General features: G+C 39.0%; 2 protein-coding genes across 4 annotated transcripts; one reads left to right on the plus strand and one right to left on the minus strand.

The window, feature by feature from the left end:
• Positions 1 to 2,773: 2,773 nt before the first annotated feature.
• On the minus strand, positions 2,774 to 10,259 carry LOC137293964 (corrinoid adenosyltransferase MMAB-like). The gene is made up of 9 exons (XM_067824870.1): positions 10,078 to 10,259; positions 8,991 to 9,046; positions 8,615 to 8,708; positions 7,995 to 8,052; positions 7,522 to 7,594; positions 7,035 to 7,132; positions 5,398 to 5,462; positions 4,362 to 4,421; positions 2,774 to 3,826 (listed from the first exon to the last, which is right to left on the minus strand). The coding sequence occupies exons 1-9, from the start codon at positions 10,143 to 10,145 to the stop codon at positions 3,718 to 3,720; spliced, it is 681 nt and encodes a 226-aa protein (XP_067680971.1). The 5' UTR covers positions 10,146 to 10,259; the 3' UTR covers positions 2,774 to 3,717.
• LOC137293948 (mevalonate kinase-like) lies at positions 7,097 to 17,355 on the plus strand. 3 transcript variants are annotated; one of them, XM_067824858.1, is made up of 8 exons: positions 7,097 to 7,195; positions 11,373 to 11,668; positions 12,197 to 12,444; positions 13,115 to 13,160; positions 13,669 to 13,759; positions 14,059 to 14,175; positions 14,687 to 14,840; positions 15,332 to 17,355. In XM_067824858.1, the coding sequence occupies exons 1-8, from the start codon at positions 7,187 to 7,189 to the stop codon at positions 15,469 to 15,471; spliced, it is 1,101 nt and encodes a 366-aa protein (XP_067680959.1). In that variant the 5' UTR covers positions 7,097 to 7,186; the 3' UTR covers positions 15,472 to 17,355. The 3 variants fall into 3 exon arrangements, with proteins under 3 accessions (XP_067680959.1, XP_067680941.1, XP_067680950.1); XM_067824840.1 differs by lacking the exon at positions 7,097 to 7,195 and adding an exon at positions 10,639 to 10,851; XM_067824849.1 differs by lacking the exon at positions 7,097 to 7,195 and adding an exon at positions 10,878 to 10,932.
• The last annotated feature ends 107 nt before the right edge of the window (positions 17,356 to 17,462 follow it).

Genomic DNA, 17,462 nt, shown 5'->3' on the forward strand with positions numbered 1-17,462 from the left:
AACCATTACGCTACCCCACCGCTCCATCCAATACTGAACGGACTCTGTGTACTAAAACTGGGATACTAAAAGCGGCGTTAAACCTAGTTTGCAATCATTCATTATTATTTACTTATCACTCAGGGAAAAAAAGAGCTATCAGCCAGATTTTTCGTCTCTGCTAAGAATCATTCTTTGTTGAATCAGTCCTCACTGGTTCCATAAACACTTAGGGGCCCTCGAGAGTGTAGTGTTCTTGACAGTCTACATTGATATTGTTTTAGTGATGTTTGTGTATGATATACACGAGCACTGTAAACACTTGACACAACTCTCCGGGGTGTCGTTGTATAAAACGATCATAACGCTGAGGTGACCATAACTCCATCACTATGTCCAAAGTAAGTGCGATTCAGGACTTGCGCTGGCTGCCTGTTTGAGAACTGCTTTTAAAGGTGTGCATCACCTGTAACCGTAACTGGTGCTGCTCCCGATTATGTCTGTGAACATACTCAGGCTGTACATATCAGAAAGATCTCTCAGATCCGCGTCATAGAACCTCTCACGTGTGCCCAGATCTAACGGTCCTTTGTACAACGGCAGTTGGGGCCACTTGCACGAAGCGGTCTCAGTGCTACAATGGTTGTGCCTCCAGTGCTTTAAGACAGTTTTAGAGTTTAGATGGGCGTGGACCCTGTTCCCAACATTGAGGCGTGTTCACCTACTACAGTGACAGTCTACTTGCTGCTGGGTGGACACAAACAACGCCGTTGTTTATTACCAGCTAAGTAGGTCTGTCTTAAGGTGCATTCAATGTTATTATGGTAGCCACGTGATGGTTGTGTTCTGTAAACACCTCTATTTGTCATTAATCATTATTCAGTTGTATTGTGTCTTTGTTGTTTTACGCTAAACAGTGTTCAAGCTATATCACGTAGGTTTACAAATGATCGAGTCTGGACAATACAATCCATTGATCAACAGCATGAGCATCAATCTTCGCTATCAGGATACAATGACAGTGTCAACCAAGTCAGCGAGTCTGATCACCCGATCCCGTTAGTAGCTCCCTGACAGCAAACTTGGTTTGCTGAAGACAACATCTCACTCGGATGATCACAGCGATATAGTGACTATAATCGGATAGTCCTGGTGACGATCTGGATTCTGAACTTGCTGGTCATCAATGGCAACAGTGTTAGGATCAGACATAGTTTGGCTGAATAGGGTTGAAATGGAGTTGGGTAGATACCAAGTGGGATTGGGCACATACCAAATGAGTTGGTAGACATCAAGTGGGGTTGGGAAGATGCCCAAGTGGAGTTGGGTAGACATCAGGTGGGATTGGGTGGATACCAAGTGTGGTCAGGCAGATATGAAATTGGGTAGACATCATGTGCATTTGGGTGGATACCATGTGTGGTTGGGTAGACATCAAGTGGGGTTGAGTGGACATCAAGTGGGGTTGAATTGACATAAGTGATCAGGTAGAGATCGTTTGGAGGATTTAAAATCATGTTTCAGTTTACCAAACTCTGTTTACTAACAATTGTCATACAGGACCATTTTGAAATCAACGAGTACAGGATTATACGATCTAAAAACCAAGATTCCAACACATGAGAGAAGTCATGGATGGTGTTTGATGAGATTTTACATTGACCCACTCGATAAGAATGCATGAATATTTAACTTCTATCACCAAATTAGACCACAATTCAGTCACCTCTCACCATATAACCATCACATGATCAAATGAAATTATGGAATCATCTTACTGAAGACCCTCTGTGACTTCACTAGGAGGCAACTAGCAGTGTCCAAAGACACAAGCCTTCAATCAACACAGACCAATGATACCTCAACCCATCCGCATATAAAACATTGATAATGCAGCAGACCACTTAAGCTATCATCCCTAACTAATGTAATCAATACAGTATGTATTATACCAGCTCATGCAAAGTTGGCTTCCACCAGTTGTTACCGTTTGATCACACATATCAACTGTTTATAGTGAGCCAGTTTAGTTTTACGCCGCACTCAGCAATATTCTAGTTATGTGGCGGCGGTCTGTAAATAATCGAAGTCTGGACCAGACAATCCAGTGATCATCAATATAAGCATCGATCAGCGCAATTGGGAACCGATGACATGTGTCAACCAAGTCAGCGAGTCTGACCACCCGATCCCATTAGTCGCCTCTTACGACAAGCATAGTCGCCTTTTATGGCAAGCATGGGTTGCTGAAGGCCTATTCTACCCCGGGACTTTCAAGGGTCGTCTACTGTGAGTCCAGACTTAAACACGATCGAACACTTGTGGGACGACAGTCAGAGGAGCCGACAACTGCAGCTGAACTCTCTCAGTTACATCACCGAGTCTGGGCACAAATTCCTATGACCTTCATCAACCGTCTCATCGCCTCCATGTACAAACGATGCAATGCTGTTGTCCACAACGTTCAAGGAGGCCATACACGTTATTGACTTTCGGGTCATCATTTTTACTTGTAGTAGTCTGAAATTCGTCTTTTAGCATTGAGGATGAAACATGTCAGTTTTGTAATCATTCTGACAATTATTATTTTTTCTTACTTGTATTTGTTTGTTTTATGGTGTGTAAATAACGGACCAGACTAGAACATCCAGTGATCAACTGAGTGAACATCGATATAATGACAGGTGACAAGCATGGGTAGCTGAACACCAATTCTAGCCCAAAGTTTCAATGGCGTTATTATCTACATGTTTCACCTACCACATAGTATACAAATGAAAGGCATCACACATTATGGCAACAAATCAATCAAAACAACCCTTTATTTGTCACATAGTTGATTGTGTAAACAGTCAGATATTCATGAATACAATTTTCAGGATTCAGAATATCTTATAAAAGTTAAATGGGCATGACATCTATTATATTCAAAAACTAATCATACTATAAAATATGTTTTATTAATTTGTACAAATTCCACCGATCTTTAACATACATTAATCAACGAGTCATACATGCCAACATCTTCTCACATGCAGGTGTAGGTGGTTCTACGTAAATGTCCATTAATTACACATAATATGATACAGTACGTCCAGTGTTAAACTATAAACATCAAAGATGTTTTAACCATTTCTATTTTGAGAAGCACAAAATCTGTCAACATATTCCTATATAACAGTTCCCAATCCAAATTACAGCTACTGTATATAGCCCAAGGGTACTACAGAAACTATTCAAATGACAGCCCTGAATAGATTCATCTTCATATTCTAAAAATGTTGAAAACGTTAATGCCTGAATGCAATATTGATCTTGATGTCAGAAAAATACTAAACAACTTGTACCATAGTTGCATACCTGATAAGATTCTGATGAAGGTAGCTGGCTCAAGAGTGTAACAAGTTTACATCTTTGTTCACAAACCACTTGCTTGTCAAATTACACAGACATAACCAGACACACTTCACAAATCACTTCAGGCACTGAAAGATCATACTCATGTAAATATGTTCCAGTATATCACTTCTTTGACGGTCAGTCAGTTATACTGACATGCACCACACATACTGGTTGAGAGAGGTCACAGTACCCATCTGTGCCCATCTGTTGAGAGGTGACCAGTACCAATGTCTTGAGAGGTCACAGTGACCCTCACCCATCACAGTGGCCATCTATACAAAACAATGACCCTGGTTTCCACCACAGACCTACAGATCTATTCAGTATTCTCCTCCTTCAAGGGCCATCCTCTTTCCTGCTGAAGTCTGGCCTTCTGTAGATTTTCTCGGTCTTTCCCTCCTTCATGCAAGTGTATCGTGCCGCGGTAAACAGGAAGTCGCTCAGCCTTGATACATACACAAAAGTCACATTCAAGTATCATTGTGTCTACTTCATTTTCTCTCTATCCATGTCTATACAACTTGACAATGATATTTTTTGTTTTAATACAGGACATATAGTCAGTAAGGTTTGTCTTGCCACTGTCTATTATCAGTTATCTTTCGTATGTATTTTTCAAAAACAGGTGTGTAGCAAGGCAATTTTTCCATGTAAGCCCAATAGGTTGGAAAGCTTTTTATTTAGACAGTATTGAGAAAATGCCCAACCTTTTTGTTCAAAAAAACCTCGGATGCTTTAGCCATTATCACTTGTAAGCCATGGGCCCACTTCACAAAACTCTCGTAAGTCTAAGATCTCGTAAGTTTTCTCATAGCCATTGTACCTACTATACTGTAACACAGGAACCTCAGGTGCTACGAGAAAGTTACAAGATCATAGGTTTAAGAGAACTTTGTGAAACAGGGCCCTGGGCTTTTTTTCATAAAGGTAGATGCACCCCTGATAAATACTAGTCAAATCTGATATAACATTGTTCAAACCTGTTAAGGAACTTCAGCGCTTCTTCATCAATTTCCCCATCTCTCACCATAGGGGTCACACTGAAATACAGACTAACACTTTGTAGCTGGAATCCAATTTTCAATTTGAAATACACTTCTCACAAAAGTGCCACAACAGAATAACTCATTAATATGAAAGAATCAAGTGTAATAATAATAATAAGTGCATTTATATTGCGGCAAACTCCACTCACGAGGTGCACTAACAGTCAAAGCAGGCATATTATTACTCCGATAACCCAAGCTGCCTGTTAGGCGCTAGAAGGTTATAGTGACATGACTTATTCCACCGGGTACCCATTTTCTGCTGGGTGAACAGAGGCAATTTTGAACAAACTCATTTGCCTAAGGTGAGACCACATGTGTCATGTGCTCCGTTGTGGGGCAGGACTGAAGTCCTAGAAACTTTCAGAGTTAAGCTGCTGGTCACCCATCCCAGCACCTTCCGTGCCCATTGTTGCTTAACTTCACCTGATTGTGACCAGAGCTTTTTGCACAGGTCAGCCTTAACCTTTTCACGTAGGATAGACATGAAGAGTGTGTGAGTGAGTTTAGTTTTATGCCACCCTCAGCAATATTCGAGCTATATGGCAGCGGGCTGTAAGTATCGAATCTGCAACAGCATGAGCATCCATCAGCAAAATTGGGATGCGATGACATGTGACAACCAAGACAGCAAGCCTGAGCACCCAATGCATTAGCCACCTCTTACAACAAATACGGGTCACTGAAGATCAATTCTAACACAGATCTTCACAGGTCAGTACATGAGGAAGTCAGTCAGACTTTTCAATAGCAGTGTCACAGTCATGTCATCACGGGCTTCAAGTAAAGCTGCTCTGACCAATCAAACAAGAGATTGATGCTGTAAACATTCAGTTTCAATGTTGTTCATATTAGCGCAGAAGTCGTAATTGTATCTTCTCTGTCATCCCTAAACTGACACAGATATGGTGAGATGACAAATAAGACAGTCAAGGCACATGCTGGACACAAGTCTTCAGTATATATTTACCTTCGTTCAGCTCTCCGGCAGATAGAACGTGCAACATGCAGTGAGGCAGATGTCTTCCCTCCAGACTGAAATCATACACATGGAAAACCACTATCTCTACATGAAATAACAATATTTCAGTATCTTTACAAGGAATAACATTATCTCAATATCTCTACATGGAATAACATTATCTCTTCATGAAATAACAGTATCTCTACATTTCATGACAGTATCTCTACGTGGAATAACAATATCTTTACATGGACTAACTGTCTCAAAATGGAATAACAATATCTTTATACAGAATAACAGTATCTCTACATGAAATAACAGTATCTCTACATTTCATGACAGTATCTCTACGTGGAATAACATTATCTTTACATGGACTAACTGTCTCAAAATGGAATAACAATATCTTTATACAGAATAACAGTATCTCTACATGAAATAACAGTATCTCTACATGAAATAACATTATCTCTTCATGAAATAACAGTATCTCTACATTTCATGACAGTATCTCTACGTGGAATAACATTATCTTTACATGGACTAACTGTCTCAAAATGGAATAACAATATCTTTATACAGAATAACAGTATCTCTACATGAAATAACAGTATCTCTACATTTCATGACAGTATCTCTACGTGGAATAACATTATCTTTACATGGACTGTCTCAAAATGGAATAACAATATCTTTATACAGAATAACAGTATCTCTACATGAAATAACAGTATCTCTACATGAAATAACAGTATCTCTACATGAAATAACATTATCTCTTCATGAAATAACAGTATCTCTACATTTCATGACAGTATCTCTACGTGGAATAACATTATCTTTACATGGACTAACTGTCTCAAAATGGAATAACAATATCTTTATACAGAATAACAGTATCTCTACATGAAATAACAGTATCTCTACATGAAATAACAGTATCTCTACATGAAATAACATTATCTCTTCATGAAATAACAGTATCTCTACATTTCATGACAGTATCTCTACGTGGAATAACATTATCTTTACATGGACTAACTGTCTCAAAATGGAATAACAATATCTTTATACAGAATAACAGTATCTCTACATGAAATAACAGTATCTCTACATTTCATGACAGTATCTCTACGTGGAATAACATTATCTTTACATGGACTAACTGTCTCAAAATGGAATAACAATATCTTTATACAGAATAACAGTATCTCTACATGAAATAACAGTATCTCTACATGAAATAACAGTATCTCTACATGAAATAACAGTATCTCTACATTTCATGACAGTATCTCTACGTGGAATAACAATATCTTTACATGGACTAACTGTCTCAAAATGGAATAACAGTATCTCTACATGAAATAACAGTATCTCTACATGAAATAACAGTATCTCTACATGAAATAACAGTATCTTCATATCAAATATCAGCATCTCTAACCATAACTTAGAACACATACTTAACCAGTCTTCATCACTTTCTTTTTTCAACTGCTGCCAAGAAATACTCTCATAAATAGTTTTAATACTGAGTGTTCATAAGGCCGTTCTACACAAATGCCTGGTGGTACAGTTGCTATCAATTTCATGACAAAATCTGCATGCTCAACAAAATACAGCAACACATATTTACATACAGGCAAGATGAAATTCTGAAGGGGAGGTAACTCTGTTGACAGGGCATCAATCCAGGCCTCCAGCTGCTGCACGTACTCCTTGCTGAACTCTGTCCTCTCTGTGAACATAAATTACACGCATGACAGGAGACTAGGTGTTTGCCAAAACGTACATGAGAAAGGTTGGTAAGAGTAAATTAGGAAGAGTATCTGCAAACAGTCTAAATCATTTTAACATGTGTGGGTGTATGTCAGTGTCTATGTGTGAAGGTGTAGGTATGGGTTTGAGTCTTGATAACTGTGGATGTGTCTCTGAGTGCATGTGTGTCTGTGTGCAGGCAGTTTTGTCTCTATGACTATATGTTTTGAGGTATACATCTCGGTGTCTGCCTGTCAGTCTGCCTTGATTTCTATGTGCATATGTGTTGTTTATGTTTGTATCCCTATGTCTGTGTGTGGTTGTTGAAATGTCTCTTTGTGTACACGCTGCTCTGCATGTTTCACCTACTTCTGTGAGATTCTCTGGCAGAACTGCTAGGTGTAGCGATGCAGGATCCCACATCTTGCAACATACACTGGATCTAAGAGGATAAAAAAAGATCAAAGTTTAATGCTGTTAGCTGCAGAGGACAACAGTAGGCATTTTCAATCTATAAACGGGAACAATAACACTATTTTCTCTACATTGTTTAAACTTTTACAGGTATTTCGCTTATGTAAAGTTCGAAAGGCATTTGGCAGAGCACTATCACCACCATGTTACATCACCACCTCTCTCAAAATTAACATAGTTACATACACATCACCTTTATAAAACTAAAACATAAGTTATTATCACAATAACATTAAAAGTATCAACTGAACAATCAAAATTTCTACTCAGATTTCTTAATGTCATTTGCCTTTGACCTATCCACAAGTGTCCTCTGTGAATGTGATTATCTAGGCATTATATCAGAATTATCTCAGAAAACAACTCACCTCTTGAAGCTTATCAATGACACTGTGACCTGCCTCTTCACAATACTCACTTGCTAATCTGTAACAAATTTACACTAGCAGTTAAAACATCTTTGAATCAATATAAACATTTCAGCAGTTGTTGCTATATGATGACCAAGGCAAGTTACTGTTTTAGCTTTGTTCAAAACGAGGTCAACAACTACAAAGTATGAACTTACTGCTAACATGATTCACAAAGTCCATCACAGAGACTGTGTTAATATCAAAGATTGTACGTCGAACTTACATGCTGTACCTTGTTATTTGTCTGGCTCAAAAGACGGGAACATTATTTGTTTATTTACTGTGTGTTTTTAACTGTAGAACATTACTTGCCTGACCACATAACTGACACAGGTTGAACTTCACTAGTCATGTGGTTGAACACGTCTCCCTCCATGGTCGAACATGTAGTACAAATGCTAACATGCCGTACAATGGCTAACCATGAAGTAGCAATGGCTAGCATGCCATACAAATGGCTAAACAAGAAGTAGTAAATGGCTAACATGCCATACAAATGGCTAACCATGAAGTAGCAATGGCTGAGGATGTCTTCATAATGGCTGAAGATTTCTGAACGATGGCTGCAGGCTTACCCTATGGTTGAAGACAGTTCATCTGTTGTTCCAAGAGCAATGAATATGTCACTATCCTTCGGTCGTCGTTCACCAGTAAATGTGGCAGAGGTTCCTGTGTGACACAGAAACATTAAGTAATAACAAAACACAAACCTTTACTTTTTCTTTGTTAGTTCTCACATATTCCATCTAATTTGAAAACATGGAATTCTTTCCACTTTTCACAAATCAGGCACATATACATATTCAGCATGAGGAATAGCTTTGTTATGTGACAAATAGAAGCTGATGTGATGAACAGGCACATGTTTTATGGATTGACAACTTCTTGATCACAATAGAGGCAATGTTACGGTGTAGATACTAGCCAACTCTGCAATAAATAATATGTTACCTTTATCCCCAGTTCTGGTGTAGATCTTTGTATAGTTTCTATGTGGGTTGATACATCTGAAGCAAAATAACCTTATAAAACGCAAAAATAATTTATAAAACGCACAAAAAACATAGAGATCTACTTTGTTTATGCTTAGTTGTAATCATAACTTATTAAGACTAAGAAACTGGTCTGAACCAGACTGAAAGTAAGAACGTTATTTTCTGTATCATATGACCAGACTACTATCAGTAGCTACTGAATAAAATAAATCACAATAATTAAATATACTGAGTGACAACTGGCACGCTGTGCATGCAATTAACTCACTGATCATGTCAGTTCAACATAACCTTGATGACATTCCAACAAGGATATGTATATTATATTGATTATGTCATTGCCACGTGAAAATAATAAATTGTGGTGACATTTTTAGAATTTTTTGTTTAACTTCTGAATGCCTTACTGCTGGACAGAATAAGGGGTCATGACATAATACACGGATAAGATGGTAAACGCCAGCGAATATAGAAGATCAGTGAAGACTGTCAATGTCAGTTGGTGTGACAGTCAGCGGCTGTCTCCAGTCAGGGTGATGGGATCGTTGTCTGCACAGATTTGTACCCCAGGTACGTTCTGTAGACAGTAATGTACCCAAAACAACGTCAGAACACATATAAACGTACTGTACCCGTTACTCAAAACGACAGATGGGTCCATATTGCTCAACCCAAAACCGAAACCACCGGTTCGTGTCATAGATCTCGTTTGTCTGATTACGAGTGATACCGTGCATCGGGAAATATTTCACTATATCATACACAGTAAGCTCGTCGCTTCTTACACAACGGAGTTGAGTTCATCCCTAACAATGGCGAGGCAGCTAAACGAATCGATCAAAACGGTGCGGAAATTGGATGCGTTTTTGTATTCTGATTTTCCCAACGTTGCGTTCATCAACGTGGGTACATAGCTGCAGTATCCGTGCCGACAACGACCCCTTCAACACCCGAGTAAACTTTGCTTTCGTTAAACACTGGAAGGAATGCAATGACGCTAATTATGCTGTAATCATCATCGCTAATTGATAAGCAAGACTTACACAGTAGTTTGACATGGTAATTTTCTTGCTGCAGAAAGCAGAAGTGATGAATATCTCAGAAGTCTCATTGTCCTCGTTAGATTATCAGGTACGAGAAAAGCAGACGAATTTACGAACTTCACACGGGCGCTGCCATTTTGTTTGATTTTCGACTACCTTCCATACAACTACTACAATAAAATGTTCACGGTTAGTTTTAACGTGGGTAAATATCAGTATTTAGTTTTATTTTACGAGAAGATTTAAATTATGATCATATGACCATTGTGAAATCTTTCATATATTTCTCTTTCAAGTCAGACGCGCACAAATAACAAGCAGACATCACAACAAACCAAGCTGATTTTAACATAGAGCATTGATAAGAGAATCCCTGATATTATTAATCATTCGGTACCTGTTGTTTCGTGCAATATCCTTGTATGTTTGTTTTGGATCAAGCACAAGATAAAGCTTTGATTTTCTATTGGATGTACCTCATATTTCAGACTAGAAATTAAAATCGTGGGCTTTAGAGATGACCATATCATGTATTGATTGTTTTGCTGCTGGTAGTATGTCGTTCTCAAGCCTTTCGACTTCCGTATAAACAAACATGAGGTGATGACCACGTGTTCGTCAGCTGTTGTTGGTACCACCCGTGTAGTGATCAGTGACAATAATTAACTCGGGCAACGGGCGTCAGTCAGTTTTTATTCAGACATGGAAGACATAACAGTTTCTGCTCCTGGAAAAGTAATTTTGCATGGTGAACATGCGGTTGTTTATGGAAAGGTGAGAATATAATATGGCATGCTACCAATTTAATAACATTGTCAGATTTGTACGACTGGCGAGATCAACATGCAATATCATGTAGTTGTTTCGATGTTGTTGTTGTTGTTGTTGTTGTTTTTGTGCTTATTTTACCTTATCGCCATAGTGTACAGTGTAGTGATATCATTTTCACTTAATTTTCTTGAAAGGGAAAAAACAGTATTGTCATACTTTATAACTATAATCGTCTCTGCTATAATATATATATTTCATGGAGTTGAAAGACAACTGAAGTATGAACGAGTATTCTCATGCAGTATTTTGCTCAGTATTTTTATTACCTACGCACAGTAAACGTACATACAAATATTTCGTAACCAAAGAAATATATATACGCAAGTCAGGTTGCTTTACTTGGGAAGCAATCTTAAAATAAACCTAGATTTAGAAAGAAGAAAAATATATGGACACCCTTATAACCATTGTACATTACATTCACTGTCATAATAACAATGTTGATCTGGATGTGTATGTTCCAGGTAGCAATAGCAGCTAGTCTTAATCTGCGGACATACCTACGGTTGAGGAGAAGTACAGACAACAATATCAGTATCGATCTCCCAAACATCAATATCAAGAGATCCTGGACAACTGACAAAATCAAGTCACAAGTCTCCCTGCCCCTGTGTGATCCAACAAAGCCAGTGGGAGTTTCTGAAGAACTTCTAGCACTGTTGAAAGACGTCGCTGGTGTGGACCAAAATGAGTCTGATACCAAACAGCTTGCTGTGATAACATTCTTGTATCTATACAATGCATTAGCTGCACACAATGGGTGAGTGGAGGTGCATACACTTGTCTGTAGTAACATTCTTGTATTTATACTGAGAATTAGCCACAGTGCTTGTAAAAAGATCGATAATCAGATTTTTGGTCAGTTGGGAGATTTTTGATTGATTACTGGTATGAAAATTGTTGCATCAATAATATCATACATATAAACATTTGAGAAAATAAAAGTTGAAGTTTACTTGTACAATATTTGTGTATGAGCTGCCTCTCAAATATGTCCAAGACACTGTTTTGTTAGTCATCCATGCATAAATATTTCACTGCTCACCAGTGATGTGAAATATGTAGATTGCTTATAGTCTCATGGGGCATTTGTTCAATGTTACTTCTCTGATATTTGTTAATAATGGATGGATCTTTAGTCAGCAATGGTTCGATTTACCCATAACCAGACCTCATTAGCTCCACACACAAAGGATGAGTTGAGATGATTCCAAGAAATTAGGTTTGGAAGATTACTGTGATCATATATGATGGTGGTATTTGAACTTGTGGAATTGCTTGTCTCCAGCACTGTGCCAGCTATAGATCTCAAAGTGGTGTCCATCCAGCCGGTCAGTGCTGGCCTGGGGTCATCAGCTTCCTACTCTGTGTGTCTGGCCGCCAGTCTACTGCAGCTCTCGGGAATCATCTCCACCCCTTCAGGAGATGGGCAGTGGTCACAGGTAGAGCGTGATCTCATCAACTCTTGGGCTTTCTATGGGGAGAAGATATTGCATGGAAACCCATCAGGGATAGACAACTCTGTCAGCACCTTTGGTGAGTTACTGAGTAAGTAGGTGAGTGAGTGAGAGCGTCAGTGAGTAGGTGAGTGAGTGATTAACGGATGAGTGAGAATCTGTGAGTTGGTGGGTGAGAAGATATTGCATGAAAATCCTTCAGAGCAGGTAACTTTGTATGCAGCTACTCTGATTGAGTGAATGAATGTGTGGATGAACGGAGGAGATATGAAAGGCATACCCTTCAGGGCAGATAACTCTGTAAGCAGCTACTCTGACTGGGTTAATGGGTGTGTTGATGGGTTGAATGCAGTTTACTGGGCGCACAATCCGCCAGCTACCACCGTTTACAATCCTTAGAACTAGGGCTTGGGGCTTGATCCGTAGGGTTAGAGTCTGGTAGCCTTTCGATCTTTAGGCAGCGCTAATTAATCTGAAGAAGTGCACCCGGTGAAGAGCAGTACTCCCAAGCTCACTTGTTGCAGCGGTCATTTACACCTTTGTCTAATTCATGTTTTGTGATGACTGTTCGTTTTAGAATAGCAACATTTCTTTAATCTCTAAGTGCATGGGAAATGAAAGCTATAGTGGAGCAGGAGTCCATGTTTTTGTTGCCACATTACTGAGATATAATACCCGTGATAATCAAGATCCTGATGACACTGATGGGTGGAAAACACATTAACCTTGACCTTGACATTTCTCAACAGGTGGCGCTATCAAGTTTAAGTCAGGGAAGATTACACCTCTGACACGGTAAGCACAGTGTCCAGTCTGTGATGTAAGCTTTGCTCAGGTTGAAGAGTGAGTTGTTTTGCCACGACAGTGAACATGTAGTGTGCTAGCCTCGTGGTTTGTCAGTATGAAGTGGAGGAACGTCCAAAGTGACGCACATCTCCAGATTTAGTAATAGGCACTGTCCAGACAGGATTTTGAGTAGAGCAAATCCATGACCACAACCCACAACCACTAAATCCTTGTACATTTAAGGGCCACAAGTCCAACAAATCAAATATCTGAGGCTTAGCAATTTACTGAACTTGTTGAGTAGGCAGTAGGATAACTTTTGAATAAAGGCCTTGGTTAGAGTGACTGCTGTGATGCAGTGTGTGAAGTCTCACACTTGCTCACTCTTTCTCAGTCACTCACTCACTGGATCACTCACTAAACTCACATCTTTCACAGTCACTCTTTCACTCACTCACTCATACACTCACTCGCTCGCTCTTGATGCAGTGGTGTTTGAAGACCTTGTCATTTACAGAATCCCAAAGCTACACATATTGCTGGTGAATACTGGAGTTCCTAGAAGCACAAAGGTCCTGGTAGCTCGATGCAGGGCAAGATATGAGAAGGTATACACACCACACCACCTGGTTATACAGCATATCCTATTAAAACAGATTTTTGTTGTTTCTTACATCTCCTCCATCGCTAATTTACAGCTATGTATAATAAAAGTTCAGTTACTACAAGCCATGTAAGTCAAGACAAATTACTAGATTCAGTAGTACATTAGTCAAGTGTTTGCTGGTTTTGCAGCAGGCCGCATTCAGTTCTCATATGTCCGTAAGTGTGACCTGATATAGATACCCCTAGTTGCGGCATGCAATTGCACCAAGTCTGTCTTTGAATTCTTCATTGTGTGCCATAGCACCCAGATATTATCGAGCCGGTGCTGAACTCAATAGAGGCCATATCCCACCGATGTGAGGAAGTGCTGGCTAAGATGGCAGACTCTCCTTCAAACGATCTGTATGAAACACTGGAGGTAAGTCAATTCTGCAACCAGTCTTAAAGAGCCTTGGTGAAATACAGAAAATTCAATAGAATTTGCATGAACTGACTATTGAACAGCAGACCAACTCTGTGAGGTTTTCGAGGTGTTCGGGAAGTGCATGCACAAGTTCCGATAATGTTGTTGATTCATTAACCTGTGCTGTGCCGTCTCCATGCTTTCTTGCACACCTGATTGTCCCTTTCTTTGCACTCCTCCCTCGTAACAAATAGTGAACTGTATCAATATTTTAATGATAGTCTGTTAACAACTTATGTTTAGGGCTTAAACTCTGCTGGAAAGCTCACAGAGTTTGTCTCATGTTTTGAACATGATCAGTGTTTCATTGAGGTGATTTGTTTTGAATTAGATTGCAATTCATCAGTCCACTTTTGAGTCAAACAGACTGTACCTAGGGATTCTTGTTATTGTAGATGGTGTTAGTAATACTGAAGGGTATTCAACAAGGGAGGTAATTCAAAGACTTGTGTATGATTGGCTGCAGGATTTGATTGACATCAACCAGTGCCACCTGGGGGCACTGCAAGTGAACCACTCAGCTTTAGAGGAGATTGTGAGGACTGCAGCGAAATATAACCTTCATGCCAAGTTAACAGGTGCTGGAGGGGGCGGATGTGCCTTTATCCTCCTCAAACCAGGTTTGTATGCTTCATGGCTTGAGGGACAGTGTGCAGAGGTTATTTGGGGGAAAGAGAAGTGGAAGATGTGCTTTAGTCCTTTTCAAACCAGGTTTGTTCATGTCATATGGACACTGACTCTGCATACAGAGTTTTATGCTGAGCTTGTTGTAAGTCAACCCATTCTGATTCATAAGAACATCACAAGGTTTTATTTAAGTAGGTTTGTCAAATAACTTCACTTGAAAATCCCATCACTCATTAATGTAATTTGACTGGATAAATATTTTTAACTCTAATTTACACTAATTTGGATATGCACTCATTCACTATCAAAACTTCATCAAGAATATATCTTTGCCATCATTACCAACCAGACAGTATCATTATTGTAAGTTTATTTGAGGGCTATTTGGCTGCTTCATTTAATGTAACAGAATGAGATAAAATATACTGGATAGGCAAAGGTGCCAATAAAGGGTCTATGCATTTGTGTCAGGTTTTTTTTTCAGATACTCCGCTGAAAACAGTCTCAGACATAAAATCGGAATTTGCAACCATGAAGTTTCAATGTTGGGAGACGAGCGTTGGTTCTCCTGGAGTGACTGCACATTGTCGGGATGACGATGAGCTGAATCAGCTTTTCTCATGACCAGGATGTGGAATTATGTCTCTCACCAAAAACATGACGCATTTCCAAACTACCAGTATTTATTTTGTATTAAATAATTGTATGAAAAGTTCTAGTGTTCGATTTAAGATAAGATAAGGCTACTCTTCTGAATGGAATGACCATATTTAATATGATGACTGAACCTTTGTTTGCTTATTTCTAAATTACATCCCCTAAAATTTTCAACTAAAAGTTTACTTTCTTAATAAAGTCCTCTCAGAATGAGATTGCTTTATGCATTATATAAGTAAGAAAACCTGTTGGAAATTATTGTGTAATGAATAGGTGTGCGGCCTGCAAGTGGATTGGATGTTAACCTTGAGTGGTATTTATAAAGAAATATTAAGAGTTATTTTAAGTGGGAACTTAAGTTTTTGAGATCTGATTCAGCAGAATAATGATGACTATATGGAGTGAGCTATCAGCAGTGATTCACTGAAGTTATAAAAATTTCTAACATTTTGTTCAAGTGAAGTTGGTTGTACCCTGCTTATAACAATATTTCAGCTATACCATGACAAGGAACACCAGAAATGTGCTTCACACATTGTAGTGAGTGAATTTAGTTTCACGCCGCGTTAGCAATATTTAAGCAACATCACGATAGGAAACATCAGAAAAGGGCCTCAAACATGTGGGGAATTGAACCCGGATCTTCAGCATGATGAGCGAGCACTTTAACCACTGGGCCACCCCTGCTTCACACATTAGAAGTATGTGGGAATCCAATGTAAGCCATTAGAGCAAACTCAGTTTCCATGCCATCCTACATTCTGTAATACCCCTGTCACACTTGCGAAGGAAAGCTATCGGAATGAAAATTTCTGGCGATTCCTTGAAATTTGAGCTGAATTCTAAACTTCTTACTGCAATTGGAATGCATTCCAACTGTTTAGGTTAATTCTTGTAACATGCCTGAACTTCAGATGGAATATTATTCAAGTGTATCAGAATATTTCAATTGAAGATGGAATTTGGTTTGAATCTACCTCGAATACACCTGGAATATATACAGAGCATCAGATAAGCCCTGACTTCATCAAAACATCTCCAAAGTTTCCAAACTGCAGAAAAACATGGCCACCTGTCACTGAATCGTGAGATATCATATGGGAGTCACATTCTTACAAAGATTGAAAAAATTGTTCCCGAAAACAGGTCGAATTTCGGAAATGTTTTTTCTGGCTGATTTTCCTTGATTCACGTCAATTCAAAATAAGTGTGCAGGAGCCTGAAGAGCTACACAGGAGGAACAAGTCAGAACATTATATGTAATCCACCAACTGGAAGCATGAAAATCCTAACTCTTATCTGTTGTGAAAATGGAAAGTGTGTTATATTTGAAAGTAACTGAGAGTAACAGTGCAGAATTGTGTCCCTTGGCCTTGCAGGATTTGGTTATCCTGGGTTCACATCCAAGTTTGACCACATGATGTTTGGTGTTAGCTTAATCCCCATGCCCATATTATTGGATATGGTTTGATGGATTCTTATGTGCTGAGAGAGGAAGTTTAGTTAGTACGCCGCTTTAAGCAATATTCCAGCAATATTACGGAAGGGGCACCGGAAATGGACTTCATGCATTGTACTCACATGGGGATCAAATCCAGGTCTTTGGCGAGGTAGCTTTAACCACTAGGCTACAACACCACCCCTGATGTCTTGAGGCCCTTTTCGAAGGCACTTCACTGCTGCTGATTCTATCATGGCCAAATCACATTTTGGGACCAAATATGTCCCTGGAGTTTTTGATGACATAATTTCATATTGTTTTTAGTTCATTCAGTTGTGCAGTAACATGTACATGTGTACATATATGAAATGGTGTGAAAAATGAATAAAATTATTATGGAAAAAAAAAAAGTCTTTTTGTACTGCTCAAAAGTCCATCCGTTGAAGCATGATCATGGCACTAACACATGCTTTAGTGAATGCATTAGTGTCAGCTCCAGCTTTGCATCTCAGCACCG

The sequence above is a fragment of the Haliotis asinina genome, chromosome 1, assembly GCF_037392515.1.
Source record: "Haliotis asinina isolate JCU_RB_2024 chromosome 1, JCU_Hal_asi_v2, whole genome shotgun sequence".
Lineage (NCBI taxonomy): Eukaryota > Metazoa > Mollusca > Gastropoda > Lepetellida > Haliotidae > Haliotis > Haliotis asinina.